This window comes from Pelmatolapia mariae, linkage group LG10_11 (assembly GCF_036321145.2).
Source record: "Pelmatolapia mariae isolate MD_Pm_ZW linkage group LG10_11, Pm_UMD_F_2, whole genome shotgun sequence".
Taxonomy (NCBI): Eukaryota; Metazoa; Chordata; class Actinopteri; order Cichliformes; family Cichlidae; genus Pelmatolapia; species Pelmatolapia mariae.
In genome coordinates, this window is record NC_086236.1 from 74,326,401 (window position 1) to 74,341,919 (window position 15,519).

The 15,519-nt window shown below is 43.0% G+C and overlaps 2 protein-coding genes across 4 annotated transcripts in view; one reads left to right on the top strand and one right to left on the bottom strand.

Moving 5' to 3' along the window:
• Positions 1–1,912, bottom strand: part of rpp25l (ribonuclease P/MRP 25 subunit-like) — a 110,609-nt gene extending 108,697 nt beyond the window's left edge. The window contains exons 1-2 of one of the 2 annotated variants that reach the window (XM_063486643.1): positions 1,895–1,912; positions 1,456–1,556 (exon numbers count right to left, since the gene is read on the bottom strand). In XM_063486643.1, the coding sequence (XP_063342713.1) occupies positions 1,456–1,479 (24 nt within the window). In that variant the 5' untranslated portion in view covers positions 1,480–1,556; positions 1,895–1,912. Of the gene's footprint in view, positions 1–1,455; positions 1,588–1,894 lie in introns of those variants that run through there. The other variant, XM_063486642.1, reaches the window with a different exon arrangement.
• Positions 1,913–7,309: 5,397 nt separating this feature from the next.
• The window catches only part of LOC134637598 (collagen alpha-4(VI) chain-like), a 70,637-nt gene continuing 62,427 nt past the window's right edge, over positions 7,310–15,519 (top strand). The window contains exons 1-4 of one of the 2 annotated variants that reach the window (XM_063488055.1): positions 7,310–7,368; positions 11,578–11,685; positions 12,192–12,779; positions 13,040–13,597. In XM_063488055.1, the coding sequence (XP_063344125.1) occupies positions 11,592–11,685; positions 12,192–12,779; positions 13,040–13,597 (1,240 nt within the window). In that variant the 5' untranslated portion in view covers positions 7,310–7,368; positions 11,578–11,591. The remainder of the gene's footprint in view (positions 7,369–11,577; positions 11,686–12,191; positions 12,780–13,039; positions 13,598–15,519) is intronic. The other variant, XM_063488054.1, reaches the window with a different exon arrangement.

Sequence of the window (15,519 nt, forward strand, 5' to 3'; positions counted from 1 at the left end):
TGGCGCGGCTGCCCCTCTGTTGGTCTTCCTTGGTCTCTTGTGTTCTGGGGGCCTCTGGATGTCTGGAGTCTTGATCTCCTCCATACCTGCTTCATGCCCTGGAGGATGGGACTGTGGCCCCCCACACCCTCTAGCAGATCATTACATGAAGGAACCTTTTAAATACAAGCGCGCTCATGCTCACAGGTGTACACACGGGTGCTCACACACACAAACTACACCCTTTTTGGCTCCTACCTCAAAGCACACTGTGCGCTGTCGATCTTACGTGCTGCACAATAATGTTTAATATTTAGTATTTACTGTCATATTCACATAGATCATCGTGATGTTGTTTATTCTATTACTCTTGTTTTCTTCTGCTTGTTTTCTTTTTTCTTTCTCAACAGGTGATCCAGGTGATCGATATATGTATTTTTTGTCTGCTTATTTTGTTGGTTTTTGTTTTTTGCCCTTTTTTCCCCGTCCCTCTTCCCCGCTGTTTTTCTTTCCCTCTTTCTTTCTCCCTTTTTTTCCTCATTCAAGTCTGTCCCGTATCTAGCAAGTGAAAATAAAAAATAAAATAAACAATAAAAGGTGAATCAAATGGACCATTACGGCAAGGCTGGGATGGTAAATTTGGTCCATTTGGTAAAGTAAATCCGTTGGGCATCTTTCTTCGCCTTTAGACAATAATTCTGATGGCAAAAGAACCAAACGGGACAGGCAAAAAAAAAAAAAAAAAAAGAGACCGAGGTTACATATAATAACCTGACAGGTGTGGTGCTTCGTTGTGCACTTTGAAGGGTGGGCCTGTTTTGCCTAAAGTCTAAAAAATATATTCATTTGTCTCTTGCTGGCTCAAGCGAGTTCAGCCACTATTTAAACTTACATCACATCTGTAAGTATTCTTCTTTCCTCTCAGAGCAGCACCAACAATCCCGGTGTCACACATCCAAAGCTTTATTTTAGGAAAAGCGATTGCAATCCAGCACATCCTCCCAGAGAAGTCACCATCTTACCCTCCTTCCTGCTTCAAATAAACTTTATTTATACAGCAATCATTAAAGAAATAACCGTGCCTTCTGTAAGTGACAGCTCTGAACAGTGACAAAGGTCTGACAGAGCTCCTGCTGCTGTGACCCGAGGAGCAGACAGTTTCTATCTTCCTGTCTGTGTTTCAGAACCTACTCAACACGTTTTCCAAGCAGCTCCTCCACCCGAGTGTCCCATCTCCTGCATCACCAGCTGGAGGTTTCCTCACTGACAGCAGGGTCGCTGCTGCTCAGACTGGATCATAGAGCTGATACTAAGTGAGGACTCATGGCAAACATTAACTTGATGAATAATTTCACTGATAGGTTAGTCTGCTGATTAGTACTTTTAAAGCGGAAAACAGAGAAATATAACAATGATGTGACATCATTAGAAACAACCTGACAAAGTCATACAGAGCTGCAGGGATAAGAAACACACCTGTGGGGTCTGCACGGAGCTCATCGGGGCACACAGCACGGACGCGGAGACTCAGTACCACCACATTTTCACCAGGTCCAGTAAAAGCAGCAGGGCTCCTTCTGTGTAGATAAGGGAGAGTTCGCGCTTATTGAGCAAATGATAAGAGAAGTTCAGCCATGAACCAGTTTGTTTCTGTTAGAGCGAAGCTTTAAAACTGTCAGAGGTTTTCACGGAGACCGGCGCAATGACTTCAAGCTGTTTTTGCGCCCTGACGCTGGAGCCGAGCCGAGGACACTAAACTTCCCTCGGTGTGGCCGCTCAACTTTCCCGACACGCACTGCGGCTGCTCCACTAGCTTAGCACCGCGGCGTTAGCTACAATGCTCCGAGCCAACCAGGGAAGCTAACGGAGACAAACCGCCTTCATTCACAGTCAACGTTACACGTTTATAGCTTACCGCAGTCTTCTCTCACACTATCGCATTGTCACTACCCGATCCGTACCGGAAACCCGATCGGTACCACGCATGTGCGAAGTTGTCTACTTCCGGTCGAAGCATTTTACGATAGTTACAGGTCAGAGTATCTGTTAAGATGTTAAGAATAATAAGTATCACCTCATAGTGATGGTGATTTTGTGAATTCTGATGGCAAAAGAGCCAAACAGGACAGGCAAAAAAAAAAGAAAAAAAAAAAGAATAATAAGTATCTCTTAAAATGTTTGCAATAATGAAGCATTTCAATATAATGTAGACAAAAACGAAAAATAAAAAGATAGTTACGGATCAGGATTCCCCGATCCTTACTGCGCATGTGCAACGTCGGACCGTACAAATCGGGTCTACCCGATCCATACTGCGCATGTGCAGATTTTTTCTTCTTCTTCGGTTTCATTTAATGGCAGCTTACTCCCCAGTGTACGAGGATACTGCCACCTGCTGACCGAGCGAATGAACCGTATTGTAAACTGAAATAGCGTCATTACAAATGCGTGTTAAATTTGATTTAGTGATAGCCGAGTGTGTTTATGCTTGTCTGTGTGGAGAGGATTGTTGGAATAGTGATGATGATGTCCGCTATCACTGTCAATTGTCAGTAAACACTTAATCTGGCTGATGAATCTTCACGTGACACATTACTAAGTCAGTATTATTAAGTCTGTAATTCAGCACCATTCTTATTTTACGGCGCTGTTGTTCAATCGGGGAACGCTCTCTGTTGAGGAGAAAAGCATGAATTTGTTTGTAAACGGATTATCCATTGTTTAAATGTCCCGGGCAATCGAAAAGAAGGCAGAGCTGTTGAGAAATGCTAGGAGCTAACTGGGCGCTAACCGTGTCACTCAACTACATTAACTGTCGCAATGTTGGCAAAGAGAGGAAGTGACGTAAGATTTGCGCATGCGTGGTGCCGATCGGGTTTCCGGTACGGATCGGGTAGTGACACGCATGTTTACTTCAGCTGCACCGCTTTACTCTACCGTAACACAATACGAACTGTCGTAAACTGCTGTGACTTCTTCTTCTTTTTCTTCTTCTTCTTCTGTATAGGGTTTATTGGCGGTTGGCAAACAGCAAAATGGTGCATTACCGCCACCAACTGGTGTGGAGTGTGGACCTAAATGACAAATGAATAAATAAATGAATTAATAAATAAATAAATAAAATAAAATATTCAAATCCTCTTGAACAAATGGGTCTGCCTTAAAAACCAAAATACAGCCTGATAACTTTCACTTATAGAGCTCATGCGAAATCAATCAAGTCCAACTTCACTTTCATATCATCCAGCTTTTTGATCAGTTGTCTCCTTTCAATATCATACTTCTGACAATGCAACCAAACATGTTCTATTGTTTCCTGTGCCCTACTGCAGTCACACTCCCCTGTACAGTGTTTACCTATTAAAAATAATGTGCTATTTAAACCAGTGTGTCCGAATCTCAGTCGAGATATAATTGTCTCCTCTCTCCTGTTTTGTCCTGTACTTCTCATTTCCCCCACTTTCCTTTGGATTTTGTATAACCATCGCCCTTTCCTCTCCTCCTCCCATTGCTTTTGCCACCTTTCCTTCATTTTGTATCGTATTCTACTCTTGAGCTCCGTCCTACTCACACTAATAACCATATCTACCATCGGTCTCCTTGTTGCGACTTTTGCTGTCACTATCTGCCATTTCATTTCCTTTAACTCTATGATGCGCTGATACCCATAAGAATGTGACCATAAGCCCCATCATAATAATTCTGAATAGTGTTAGCTGGATCTCTATCAGAATGTCAGGTCTGCAGTCTGAGTGACTGTCTTGCAGACTGCCCAGTGATGAGCTCGAGTCTGAACATATCACAGATCTTAGTGGTTTCGTTTCTTCAATCCACTGGACTGCTAACAATATTGAAACCATTTCACCTGTGTACACTGATAAATCGTCACTGATCCTTTTCCCTACCTTGATACCAAACTCAGGAACTATAAATGCTATCCCACTTTGGTTGGCTGTATTCTTTGATGCATCTGTGTAGATTTTGACATAACTATAATACTGATTAATATATTCCTGTGCTGTATGTGAATTTAAGATAAACCCCCTCTCCTTGTTCTTTTTGTTTAACAATGTGAAATCTGCATCAGGGAGCATCCATGGTGGTATTGTAGGCGCTGTGACTGACTGCAGGTTTCCAACCTCATTAACAGGACATTTGCATAATGATTGTGAGCTCAGTTCCTTCATCAATAATATGCAAATTGCCATGACCATTGATCAACAACCACTGATCAAAGACCATTGTGCAAATGTCCTGTTTATAAGGTTGGAAAGCTGCAGTCAGCTGAGACTGAAGACGTCACCTGGACGATTGTCCCACTGAAAGCATCCAGGTGAACAGAATCAACCTTTTAGGATTTACCTGGATGATTGAGCATGCATTTATTAGACGAGTTTGCTCCAAGCGTTCCAGTCTGGGCCCATCAGCGACCAACACGGAGAAAGACAAGCTTTCATTAAAGTTTGTCAGCCAGTGAATTGTTACATATTTTACATGTTACTAATGTCGTAATTTAGCTCTGCAGTTCAGATTTTTGTACAAACATTTAATTTTATGAGAGAAAAAGTGAACATTTGTTGCACAGTGTTGTACATGTTCCTCACACTCTGAACCACTGCACATATAATTATAACTATAATAATAAATGTGCTACACATGAGAGCCCTGTGACAGCCTGCTGACCCTGCCTCTCACCCTGTTCACACAGAATTTCTGCAGAATTTCCTCAGAAAACAAATGTTCTCCTTCCAACATGAATTCTCCCCATCCAGCTCTCTCTGTCTCACACACACACACACAAACGTACACACACACACATGCACGCGCGCACTGCCTTAAACCTGCAGTCTGTCTAATGGCCAGCAGGTGGAGACAGGTGATGTAACGATAGCATTTTAATAAAGAACACAAGGACCGAGCACAGACTCAGACCACGAGAACAGGTCAGACGATCTAACGTTCACAGAGAGGAGCGGGAGGGAGGGTCGAGATGTCAAAGTCTGAATTCAGTTGTGTCGCTTGAAAACTAGACGAGAAATAGAAGCTAAAGCGAGTCCGAAGCGACCACGTCCCGTAGCTGTAACGATGAGGTGAAGGTGGAGAGGAAACGTCGGGGACACGGAGGATGAGTTACAGATGTGCTGCTGCAGCTGGAAGACACGCCTACTGGGATCAACATCTGCACACAGGGGAGGGAGAGAGTGGGACAAACAGACAAAGATAAGGGAAAGGAGGAGCTCTGGATTCATGGGAATGTGACACAGAAGCCTTTTTGCTTTCTTTTATTCTCTTAATGAGAAGATTGTCTTTCTGAGGTTTTCAACAAAAGTCATCGTGAACTGAAAGAATCTGACATCATGGCCGCCTTAAAAGTTTTTTTAGACATTTTTTAGATATTTGTTTGTCTTTGTGCTGTGTTATTAGCTTACAGACGGGTTGCATACTGTTCTCTATATTTCAGCCAAGTTATGGTACTGTGCACAAACGACACAATGCTAATTGGCCACTCCGTGATTTCTGTCAGATACAGATTTTAATGTTAGACAAAGATGAGCTGAGTAAACACAAAGTGTAGTTTTAAGGGGAAAAGTAATCCAAAGCTACCTGCTCCTGTGTGAAACAGTAACGCCCTGTTTCAATAATGAATTTATGTGATTGTGTTTTGTTGCAAAGCTGAGTTCAGGTTCACTGCCACACTCAGGCCTGACAAAGATCTCAGACAGCAGCACATCACAGCACCATCTACAGCCTGACAGGGTCACAGAGACGTTTCTAAAGCTGTGAGACTCCAGTGAACCACGGTGGAGTCATTACCCAATGTAACGTCGGGTTGTGTTTAGTGGTTGACAGGAGGTGGTAAAAACACTTAGCACTTAACACTTAGAATACACATTCACACTGGCATTGGGAATTCCACAGCGTGTTCCTTAATACGCCTACTCTTTGTCAACCATATAAGCCCGGCTGAACGGCTGCAGCTTAACAAACATAGCGCGCAGTGTTCGTACAACCCAAAACGTTGCAAAAAAAAAAGGTGTCTGGAGAGGTAAAACATAAAATCCGTCCCTCCTCATGCACTAGCGTGCAAGCACATGTCCACACAAACACAGAGAGGGCAGTGGCGCATACCGATGACGACATTAACCCTCGACTTGAGTTGTCTTATAAAGACACCAACCATTGTGACTGTTACACCACACATGGAGAAAACCCGGAATAATCCTGGAACCTTCACCAGAGCAACCGGCCGACCAAAACGACGACTCGTCCAGGAGTTTGAATGTTTTGTATCTATTTAATCTGAACAAGCCCCTAAAAACAGTCAGTGATCACTGTCGGCCTCTCTCAGTTTTTATCACCACTGTTCATTTTAAAGCTCAGTTTTAAACCCTTCTGCTGTAACTCCAGCCCAGCCCATGTAGCAGTATATTAATGACTAACCTCGTATTGTGGATGGATTATCTCAGTTGTTCTCCTGACTGAAGTTTGGTCCTTTTACAGCATCCTGCCATGCGACTGCATTTGTCTCTAACCATCAGGAACCCTCACGTTAACTTTTATCGAGTGGAAAAAAGTTAGCGTTCATCCTCCAGCTTCACTGTGTTTATGCTAACATAGCTGTGTCGCTAGCGATCACGTAGCACATCATTATATAGCAGCTAGCCCAACTTCAGTAACCCTACAAACGTCACTGCTGTTTAGTTTTCTGTCTTCATTTATGTTGGAAGTGATAGCAGAGCTGTACGTTTGAATGTTTCAGAAATCTCTCAGTCAGAATATGTCTGGTTATATCATGTTTAGGTGGAAGCTAGCGAGCTAACTTCCTGCTAACTTCTAACTCTGTTCAACTTCATAAATTCTGTTTTCTTGAATGCCTGGATGTTAAACTTAATTGTTACACCTGGTAAAGCAGCAACGCTGATCATTTTATTAAAGATGAAAGAATTTAGACAGTTTGTAACTCTCAGTGATGCTGCAGTGTTCGTTTGACTTTGGGACCTGAAGGAGAGTTTGGGCCCAGACTCGGCTAATAACGTCAGATTTAAAGACTGGATAGGGCACAGTAAGAAGCTCAGAGAAGCCAGCAGTTAGAAACTCTTCAGCAAGACTTTAACAGACTCTGAGATGGTTTTAAGCTCTGCTGCTGGAGCCACATCCAGCTAAAAGCACGCAGATGCTTCAGTGTGACCAGAAAATCCTTTTGATTCATAAGTGAAACATGTAAATCCACCTCTAATGAGGAAGATGACGGGAGGAGCCGGAGGAGGTGCCACCCTTCCTCCTCCACCCCCGCCATCACCCCTCTCCTCCTCTAAAAGCAGCCCTGAGCTGCAGCTCTGGATCAGCTGTGTTTGGTTGCAGAGGTGCTGATGCTGCTGCAGCAGAGCTGTAAGTGGGTTCACGTCTTTCTCTCTTTAATCTTGTGCAGTCAGAGAAAATGTGCAGATTTTTCTGGGTCAATTTGGGAAGTTTGGGATTTCCTGTTGTGTCAGAGAGGAAATGATTTCAGCTTTAAAGAGACGTCTTGCATGCACAGTTTACCGTCTGTCTCCTCCTGAAATATCACCTGATGATGTCTGATCACAGGTCAGTTTTGTTGTGATCCCAGCTGTGATTTTCATTCTTCTTTGGAATCAGATGTTGTGAAAGCAGCTGCTGGTCTGCTGAGACTTTTAGTGAAGCTCAAACTACAGACTGAGCTGCAGCAGTTCACGGTGTGTCAGAGCGGACTGGGCATTAACGCTTCAGCCCAAAAAGACGAGCGTGGTTCTTACCTTGGCACGCCTATGCAGCCGCCTCTTCAGATTGGGATTCATTTAAAATGTGCTGCTTGATGAATGTTGCTTGGATGGACTGACACTGCTGACTCAAATCACTGGAGCAGCAGATTTTTATAGTTCGTAGATTCAGATCAGTATTGAGCATGTTTTCAGATCTGCCCACTTCAGTGTAGAGCAGGGGTGTCAAAGTCCAGTTCTCGAGGGCTGCTGTCCTGCAACTTTTCCACGTGTCGCTGCTGCAACACGCCTGAATAAAATCAGTAGATCATCAGCAAGACTCTTTAGAACTTGACTGCATGCTGAGGTGCAATTCAGCCATTTGATTCATGTTACAGCAGCTCATGAGTGAATGAACACGGTGCAATAAAAGTACATTTTTCCAAACACTCACATTTAATTAAATTTACCTGAGTAGGGTTAGGGGTTGCCGCCTCAGCATGCAGTCAGGTTCTACAGAGTCTTGCTAATGACCAACTAATTGTATTCAGGCGTGTTGCAGCAGGGACACGTGGAAAAGTGTCAGGACAGCGGCCCTCGAGGACTGGACTTTGACCCCTGGTGTAGACCTGCTGTGTTTTACCTCAGCAGGTTTTTGTGGTGACTGCGTGTGATGGTGTTTCTTGATGAGCTACAGAAGTGCAACCTGCATGTTCTTATGTGCATCTTCATCAGCTCATGTGTAGAAAATTCATTCTGCCTACGAAGGAGTACCAGGGCCATAATTAACCTCCTAGGACCTGGCGTCCACATATGTGGACATCACATTTTGGGTTATTTAGATCAAAATACTCAATTTTACTCTAAATGGGCCTGATATCCACTTACGGGGACATTACACTGCTACTGTTCTATCAAAATTTTAAATGAATATCCTCATATGTGGCTCTCATTTTTCTTAAAAACAAAAATAAGGTAAAAAAAAATCTGGTAATTCTTAGTTTTTACATTTATCGTGCCCTAATATGCCCAAATATCAAAGAGAAATTAAAAATGCATGCCGTGGAAGAGTTTGGGTCGTAGGAGGTTAAAACGAATATTTAAATAATGTCATTATTTTCTTATACTTTTGCTTTTTATTTGCTTATTGATTATATGATTATATGTAATCAAAGTGAGGTTAGACTTATGGTCTTTTTATTTTGTATTTACTTTTGAAATTCCTCAATATTTAATATTATTTATTAACAATTCTGATTTGAGTGTTTTAGAATGATTCAAAATCAAAGTCCCTGAAATCATTTCTAACTGGCAAAATATAAAAATGTTGGTTCTTGTGTTGTCTGTGTTATAAATAACTCATCTTTGGATTTCAGATTATTCTCTGACTCGAGCGAACCTTTTTTTATTTGTCCTAAACACCAAAAAAAATGTAACCAGTGACAGATAATTAGTTAGAGACGTACGATAGAATATAGAAAATTTTGAAATTAAACTCCATGTAGTGGGATTTTATCAATATTGGCTACAAAGTCACAAAACAATAAAATTAATATTCATCAGGTATAAAAAAAAAATTCCTTGTTTGTAGATAAAGCCGGTTAGTCCAGTTATATATTTTACAGTCTGTTTAACACTGAAACCTTTCACAGCATTTTATTATTCAGAATAATCAATGAGAGAAATGGAACACGAGTATTTAAGACAGAAACCTTAATTCATCGACACATGAAGCCAGCTGGACTCTACTGTCACCGCTGGGGGTCCTCCATCGGCGTGCTCGTTAACGCCTGACATAGGAGGTCAGGTGGACAGGCCTCAGCATGGTAAAGGTTAAAGTTCATAACAGTACAATTAGAAAACTAGAGAAATTTTCTCAGGGTGTCATGGAAACCAAAGCCATTTGTTTTACACATATGCAGGTGTTACATCCTGTAATGTGCATTGTACATATATGGTTACAATACATCAAAGCAGTAAGTATAGGGCTTTGGAATTGACGTATCGGAGCAATGTATTGTGGGAGCGCGGCGCCATATTTCAGGGGTGAGTTGGAGGGACGGTTGTTAGAAACATGCTTAAAAGCAGCTCAAAAGAAAAAGGGCGGTACAGAGAAAGATTGTGTCCGGATGCACAGAGACGGTACTTGCAAAAAATAGCGTGCATTGGAAATGTGGACCCGTATGAAATACTGCAGTGGAGCAGAAACCCTGAAGACCAACCGCTATTCACTCAGCCTGATATATTTACGTACATTGTCTGTGGAGTCAGCGCGTACAAGGTGAACCAGTTTCACAATTATAAATCTCTGGAGGGACACATCCACGTTTCCAAAGCTGAATAAAGAAACAAACAAATTTTTCTTTTTTTTTTAAATTAAAACCACTTTGTAGAACATCATGTTTACACAAAATCATGACAGCGTTTACATAATATCACCCACTACTAACACTACTCAGTTTAATGTATCGTTTGAAAACTTGCCGGTATTTCCAGCACAAGACTTTTAAGAGTATTTAACAAGAGCAAGTTTCATTTCTCCCTGGTTTTACTACCAGACTGTTCAGCAGAACACAGCAAACCTTCACCATCTTACCCAGAAGGGTCACCTCTCCACCCTCACATGGAAGAAGTAATCTGATTGGCATGGTGGTATGTTTGAAGCAGGGATTTCAGAGTGTGTAGCACTGGAACCCAGTCACGATGTGTTTCATCCATTTTATAGGCTGGTTTGTCTGCAATAATGTCAGATAGCAACTCTATAAATAGAACATAGTTCTGCAAAATCACTCTTTAGGATGTTTGTTCTAATTTGCTATGACCTCAGAGCGCATCGCAAATAAAACTACCCTCATGATGCCTCCAGGTGGGGAAACAATGAAAAGATAAAGCATTTTCAAGCTTATTCTCTTGCCGGTCGTGCGTCTAACATTACGACCACACAGCAAGTACGTGTTAACCGTGTGCTTTCGCTCCTCTTTCGCTAGCGCTTTGTTTGGACCAGAAATATGGCGCCTCAACCAAAAATTCTGACCACGCCCCCTCCCGTGACATCACGCTCCAAAGCCTGTACATCAGTCATGTCATTTGGAGGCACCAGCGTTAACAGCACTAACCTTCATTCCATTTCCAGACTGGAACAATAAACCTTGTGTGTGAAAGCTGAAAATGCGCACGGTGTTGATTCAAATGCACTCTGGGACAACCACAGGCATCGGCTGTTACTGACACAAAGATATAAAGTTGGTCCCGAGCTACAGGAGGAACCATTTCATTGGTGTAGGGGGTGGGGGAGGGGCACACTATGTCGGACGACCGTGGCTCAGGGGATGGGAAGCTCATCTGCAACCGGAAGGTTGCCGGTTCGATCCCCCTGCTCTCTCTGTCCTGGTCGTTGTGTCCTTGGGCAAGACACTTCACCTACCGCCTACTGGTGATGGCCAGAGGGGCCGATGGCATGATATGGCAGCCTCGCTTCTGTCAGTCTGCCCCAGGGCAGCTGTGGCTACAACTGTAGCTTGCCTCCACCAGTGTGTGAGAGTGAATGAATAGTGGAGTTGTAAAGCGCTTTGAGGGTCTCGAAAAGCGCTATATAAATGCAAAAGGGTGGTATAGGATTATTTTAGGGAGGCACATGCCACCCCATGCTAGCCCTGTAGATCCGCCCGTGGGCAAAGTCACAGGAGAAAGCCTGTTCGCTCCAAAAAAGTGCACGGCAGCACGGCTTAGGTTTGCAAAGCTTCATCTGGACAAACGACTAGACTTTGTAAAATTAACTGATTAAAAAATAAAGTCACGTCATTATGCATGAAAGCATGTTCACGTAATTTATAATGTCAACAATGTTGTTGGTACACTTTCCGTCTGGTGGCTGGTGTAGGAGGAAAGAACTACATGAGCGGTCCCAACATGACGGGGAGGACAGGTCTTCTCTTCAGCCTCATCACAGCGGCACTTTTCTGTGGCGTCGCTGCTCAGACAGTCAGAGGTCGGTACTTGAATGCAACATGCCAGGCTGTCTTTGAAACCTGAGTTTAGATACAGGATAATCCAGGTGCTCATGTGCTTTTGTACATTTCATGTGATTGCTTTCAAAGACAAACTGTTAATTCTCAGTGGTACAGTGTTGCCTCCAGACTAAAAAGTCTAGTTTATCCTTTTTAAAGGAATTGAGACACCAATTTAATTCATTTTTCTACTGATATATTTCTGTTTACTCCATTAAAATGTGATATTTTTCACTTTTTCACAATGGTATAGCATCCAAAAAAACAAAAACAAATCAGTGAGCTCATAGTGTGTACCGTAGAGGGTTAGTGGGATTAATAGTAGAGAACAGGAGACAGAACATCTTATACAGTAATGCCTGTTAAAAACTCCATAGTGAGTTCATCACAATTAATGGACCTTAGTTGATAATGTTATTTTGGGACTTTGTGTCATCTTCCTGTAATACTTGTGTATGAACACTGAGTTTCTTTTGCTGCTATCCAGAGTGTGAAAACGTCACCGTCGGTGACATCGTCTTCCTAGTTGATGGCTCGTCCAGCATCGATGATAAAAGCTTTCAGGACATCCGCACATTTCTCCGCAACACCATCCAGGGCTTTGAAATCGACCCCGACAAAGTTCAGATCGGTTTGGTGCAGTACAGCGATGATCCTTATCCGGAGTTCCAGCTGACGGATCACAGGGACAAGAATTCCCTGCTGGCTGCAGTGGAAAACCTTACCCACCGAGGAGGCGGCACAGAAACCGGCAAAGCCATAGACTTCCTCCAGAAGGAGTACTTCACCAAAGAGGCCGGCAGCCGAGCTGACCGCCGTGTGCCTCAGATTGCTGTGGTCATCACAGATGGCGAATCCACTGATGACGTATTGGAACCTGCCAGGAGACTGAGGCAGCACGGTGTCATCGTGTTCGCCATCGGGGTCGGAGAGATCAACCAGGCACAGCTTATAACCATCGCTAACTGGCCCTCTAAGCGCTTCGTCCTCACCAGTGACAGCTACCAGAAGCTCCAGGATCAGACCAACAGCCTGCTGGAAACTGTCTGTCTCAGTCTGGAGAATCAGACGCTAGGTAAAGAAAGCTGATTGGTTGATACAGTTTACACTGGTCTCTTTATTGTACGATTAATTATATCTAAGAAACACCTGAATACAGTTTTGACATGGACACAAGAATCAACAGAAAGCTGAAAATACACATTTTGCTTGGTCCATCCTCAGCTGTGCCTCTGAGCACTGTGAGGTAGTAGATCACATGAGCGTCAGGCTTGTTGTAGACTGAAAACTCTGCATGAACTTGTACTAAAACACTTTTGCTTCTGTCTTCTTCAGCTTTGGTCGACAGGTTTGCAGATATTTTCTTCCTGGTGGACAGTGGAATAGCTTCCAATCAGTTTACCCTGTTTAGAAATGAGCTTTTCAGACTGTTGAATCGACTGGAAGTTGGAGCGTCTGGTTACCGTGTCGGCTTGGCCCAGTACGGTCAGGACGTCAGAGCTGACTTTCGTCTCAACACTCATCAAACCAAGCAGCAGATCGTGGCCGCTGCTCGACGTTTCCGACTGCGTTCACAAACAGGCCAACCACGAAATCTTGGACAAGCTCTGTCCTACGCTAAAGAGAACTTCTTCACTGCTGAGGCAGGAGGCCGCGCAGAACAGGGAACCCCACAGTATTTGGTTGTAGTGGCTGGAAAAGACTCGGATGATCCTGTGTTTTGGTCTGCTGAATATCTGAAAGACGAGGGGGTAACTATTGTGGGGATGGACGCAGGTGCGACACAGGATGCTCTGGACCGCTTTGCCAGCCCTGGCTATATCTTTGACTCTTCAAGAGTAACTCTGCTGATTGACCTGCTCACGACCCAGAGAGTGGAGGCTGTCACTGAAGGTGAGAAAGCTGCCATCGGTTCATCATCATCATCAGTAACTACACAGCAGTGTTTCTGAAGCAGCTATGAATGCAACGATGGTTTATTATAAGTAAACCAGAGTTTTTCAGAGGAAGCAGTCAGATCATCACAACTAACGATGCAGAAAGTCTCCACAAAATCACCTGAGGTTTTTTTTTTACGTATTTTTGCTCTTTTAAAACTAAATAGCAGTTGACTGTACTTTAAGACCCATTACTATCAACTGTGAGGTAAAGACAGTGATCCATGTGTACAAAAACCTGGATCTGGAACATGTCAGCATAGCCTTTTCACTCTCATATCACAGCAGACCATAAAAAGACTCAATGAGGGAAGGAAATCCACCATTTCTGTTCTTTTATTCATGGAGGCTAACATTGTAATAGTACGCTTAGGTCTGATGGTTGGTTTGGTGAGTGAGTGAAACTCAACCATGCCTGCAATCTGCCTGCAGCATTATTAGGATTCAACTTTATTGTCATTACACATGATTCAATACAGGATAACGAAATACAGTTTGCATCTAATCAGAAGTGCAAAAGCAGTAAGTGCAGTAGGAGCAGATTAAATACAGATATGGGTAGGATAAAAGGTGGAAATATTTATGACAGATTATGTACACATAAGTTAAGTATACAGATATTTATATTGCTATACAGGCGAGCAGATATACAGATGTGCTACATATATACAGATATATGTGAGGTAAACAGATCTACAGAGTGCTATGAGTATATCTACAGCAGTGGGAGAAGACTATAATAGTGAACAGTGTACTCACTATACCAGAGACTATATGTTGGCTGTATCCCGATTCAGGGTCTGCAGCCTTAAAGGCTGCATTTTAAGGCCGATTACGTCACAGCGACGCGACGAAGGCTGTCCCAATTCAAAGGCTGCTCGAAATGCGGTCCTCAAATGCGTCCTTCATTTCCCTGAATTTTAAGGATGTGGCGGTGTAGACTTCATGGCCCAACATATCCCAGAATGCATAGCGCGGCGGTTGGTGTGGATAATTTTGCCGAAAAAACGGTGGAAGCAGAGCGGCCGAAAAGTAAACTTTTAAAAGTAAGTACTGAATATGATGTCACTTATTTATGTGCAAATGTTTAATAATGAAGAACATTAAAATATTACTGTTGGCCACATGTCGGCAAAGTTATGTGACATTGGTGATGTTTGTACTTTCAGCGTTTACTTTGTTTTAAAGCCTTTACTTCTAAACATATATATATAGTCGACCTTAATCTGACAGAGAATGTGATGATTTTATGGATAATTAAAGTCAGTCATATATCCACAAACACAACAAGCTGAAAGTCAGTGATGCTGCTCGGTTTGCAGTCCTGAATATCACGGCACAAGCAGGATTCACTGCACTGTTAATGTTAGCTATGTTATATTGCTGCCTCTGTTCGGTGGTGTCGAGCCAAACGGACTTTAACGTGTGTTTGAACGAGCTGACGGTTCACTCGTTAAGCTGAAAGAAAGATGCTTTAATCACAGGAGTCACACATGTGTCCACTGCACCATCTGGGAACTCTTCTTGTTTAGCACTCGTAATAACACAAACACTAAATCCTCCTTCTCTTGTGCTGTTTTGTAGCAGTGTATACACCTGAGACTGTCACCTGTCTGTCTGTCCTGCACTCTCTCTCTGTTTCTTTCTCTCTGATTGTGTAATAAAAGTATGAACATGTATTTATAAGTTACACTTGTGTTTGAATCCTGCAGCTTATCACACATTTGATTTCCATGTGTGACAACTGCAAGTGTCCAGAGTGAGGACAGACTGAGGGACCCACTGCTGCACATCATCTGTGAGGCTTTGCACCCCTGATGATCCACCAGGACAAACTCAGCAGTGTGTGAGGAAGAGGAGGAGGAAGAGCCAGCAGCA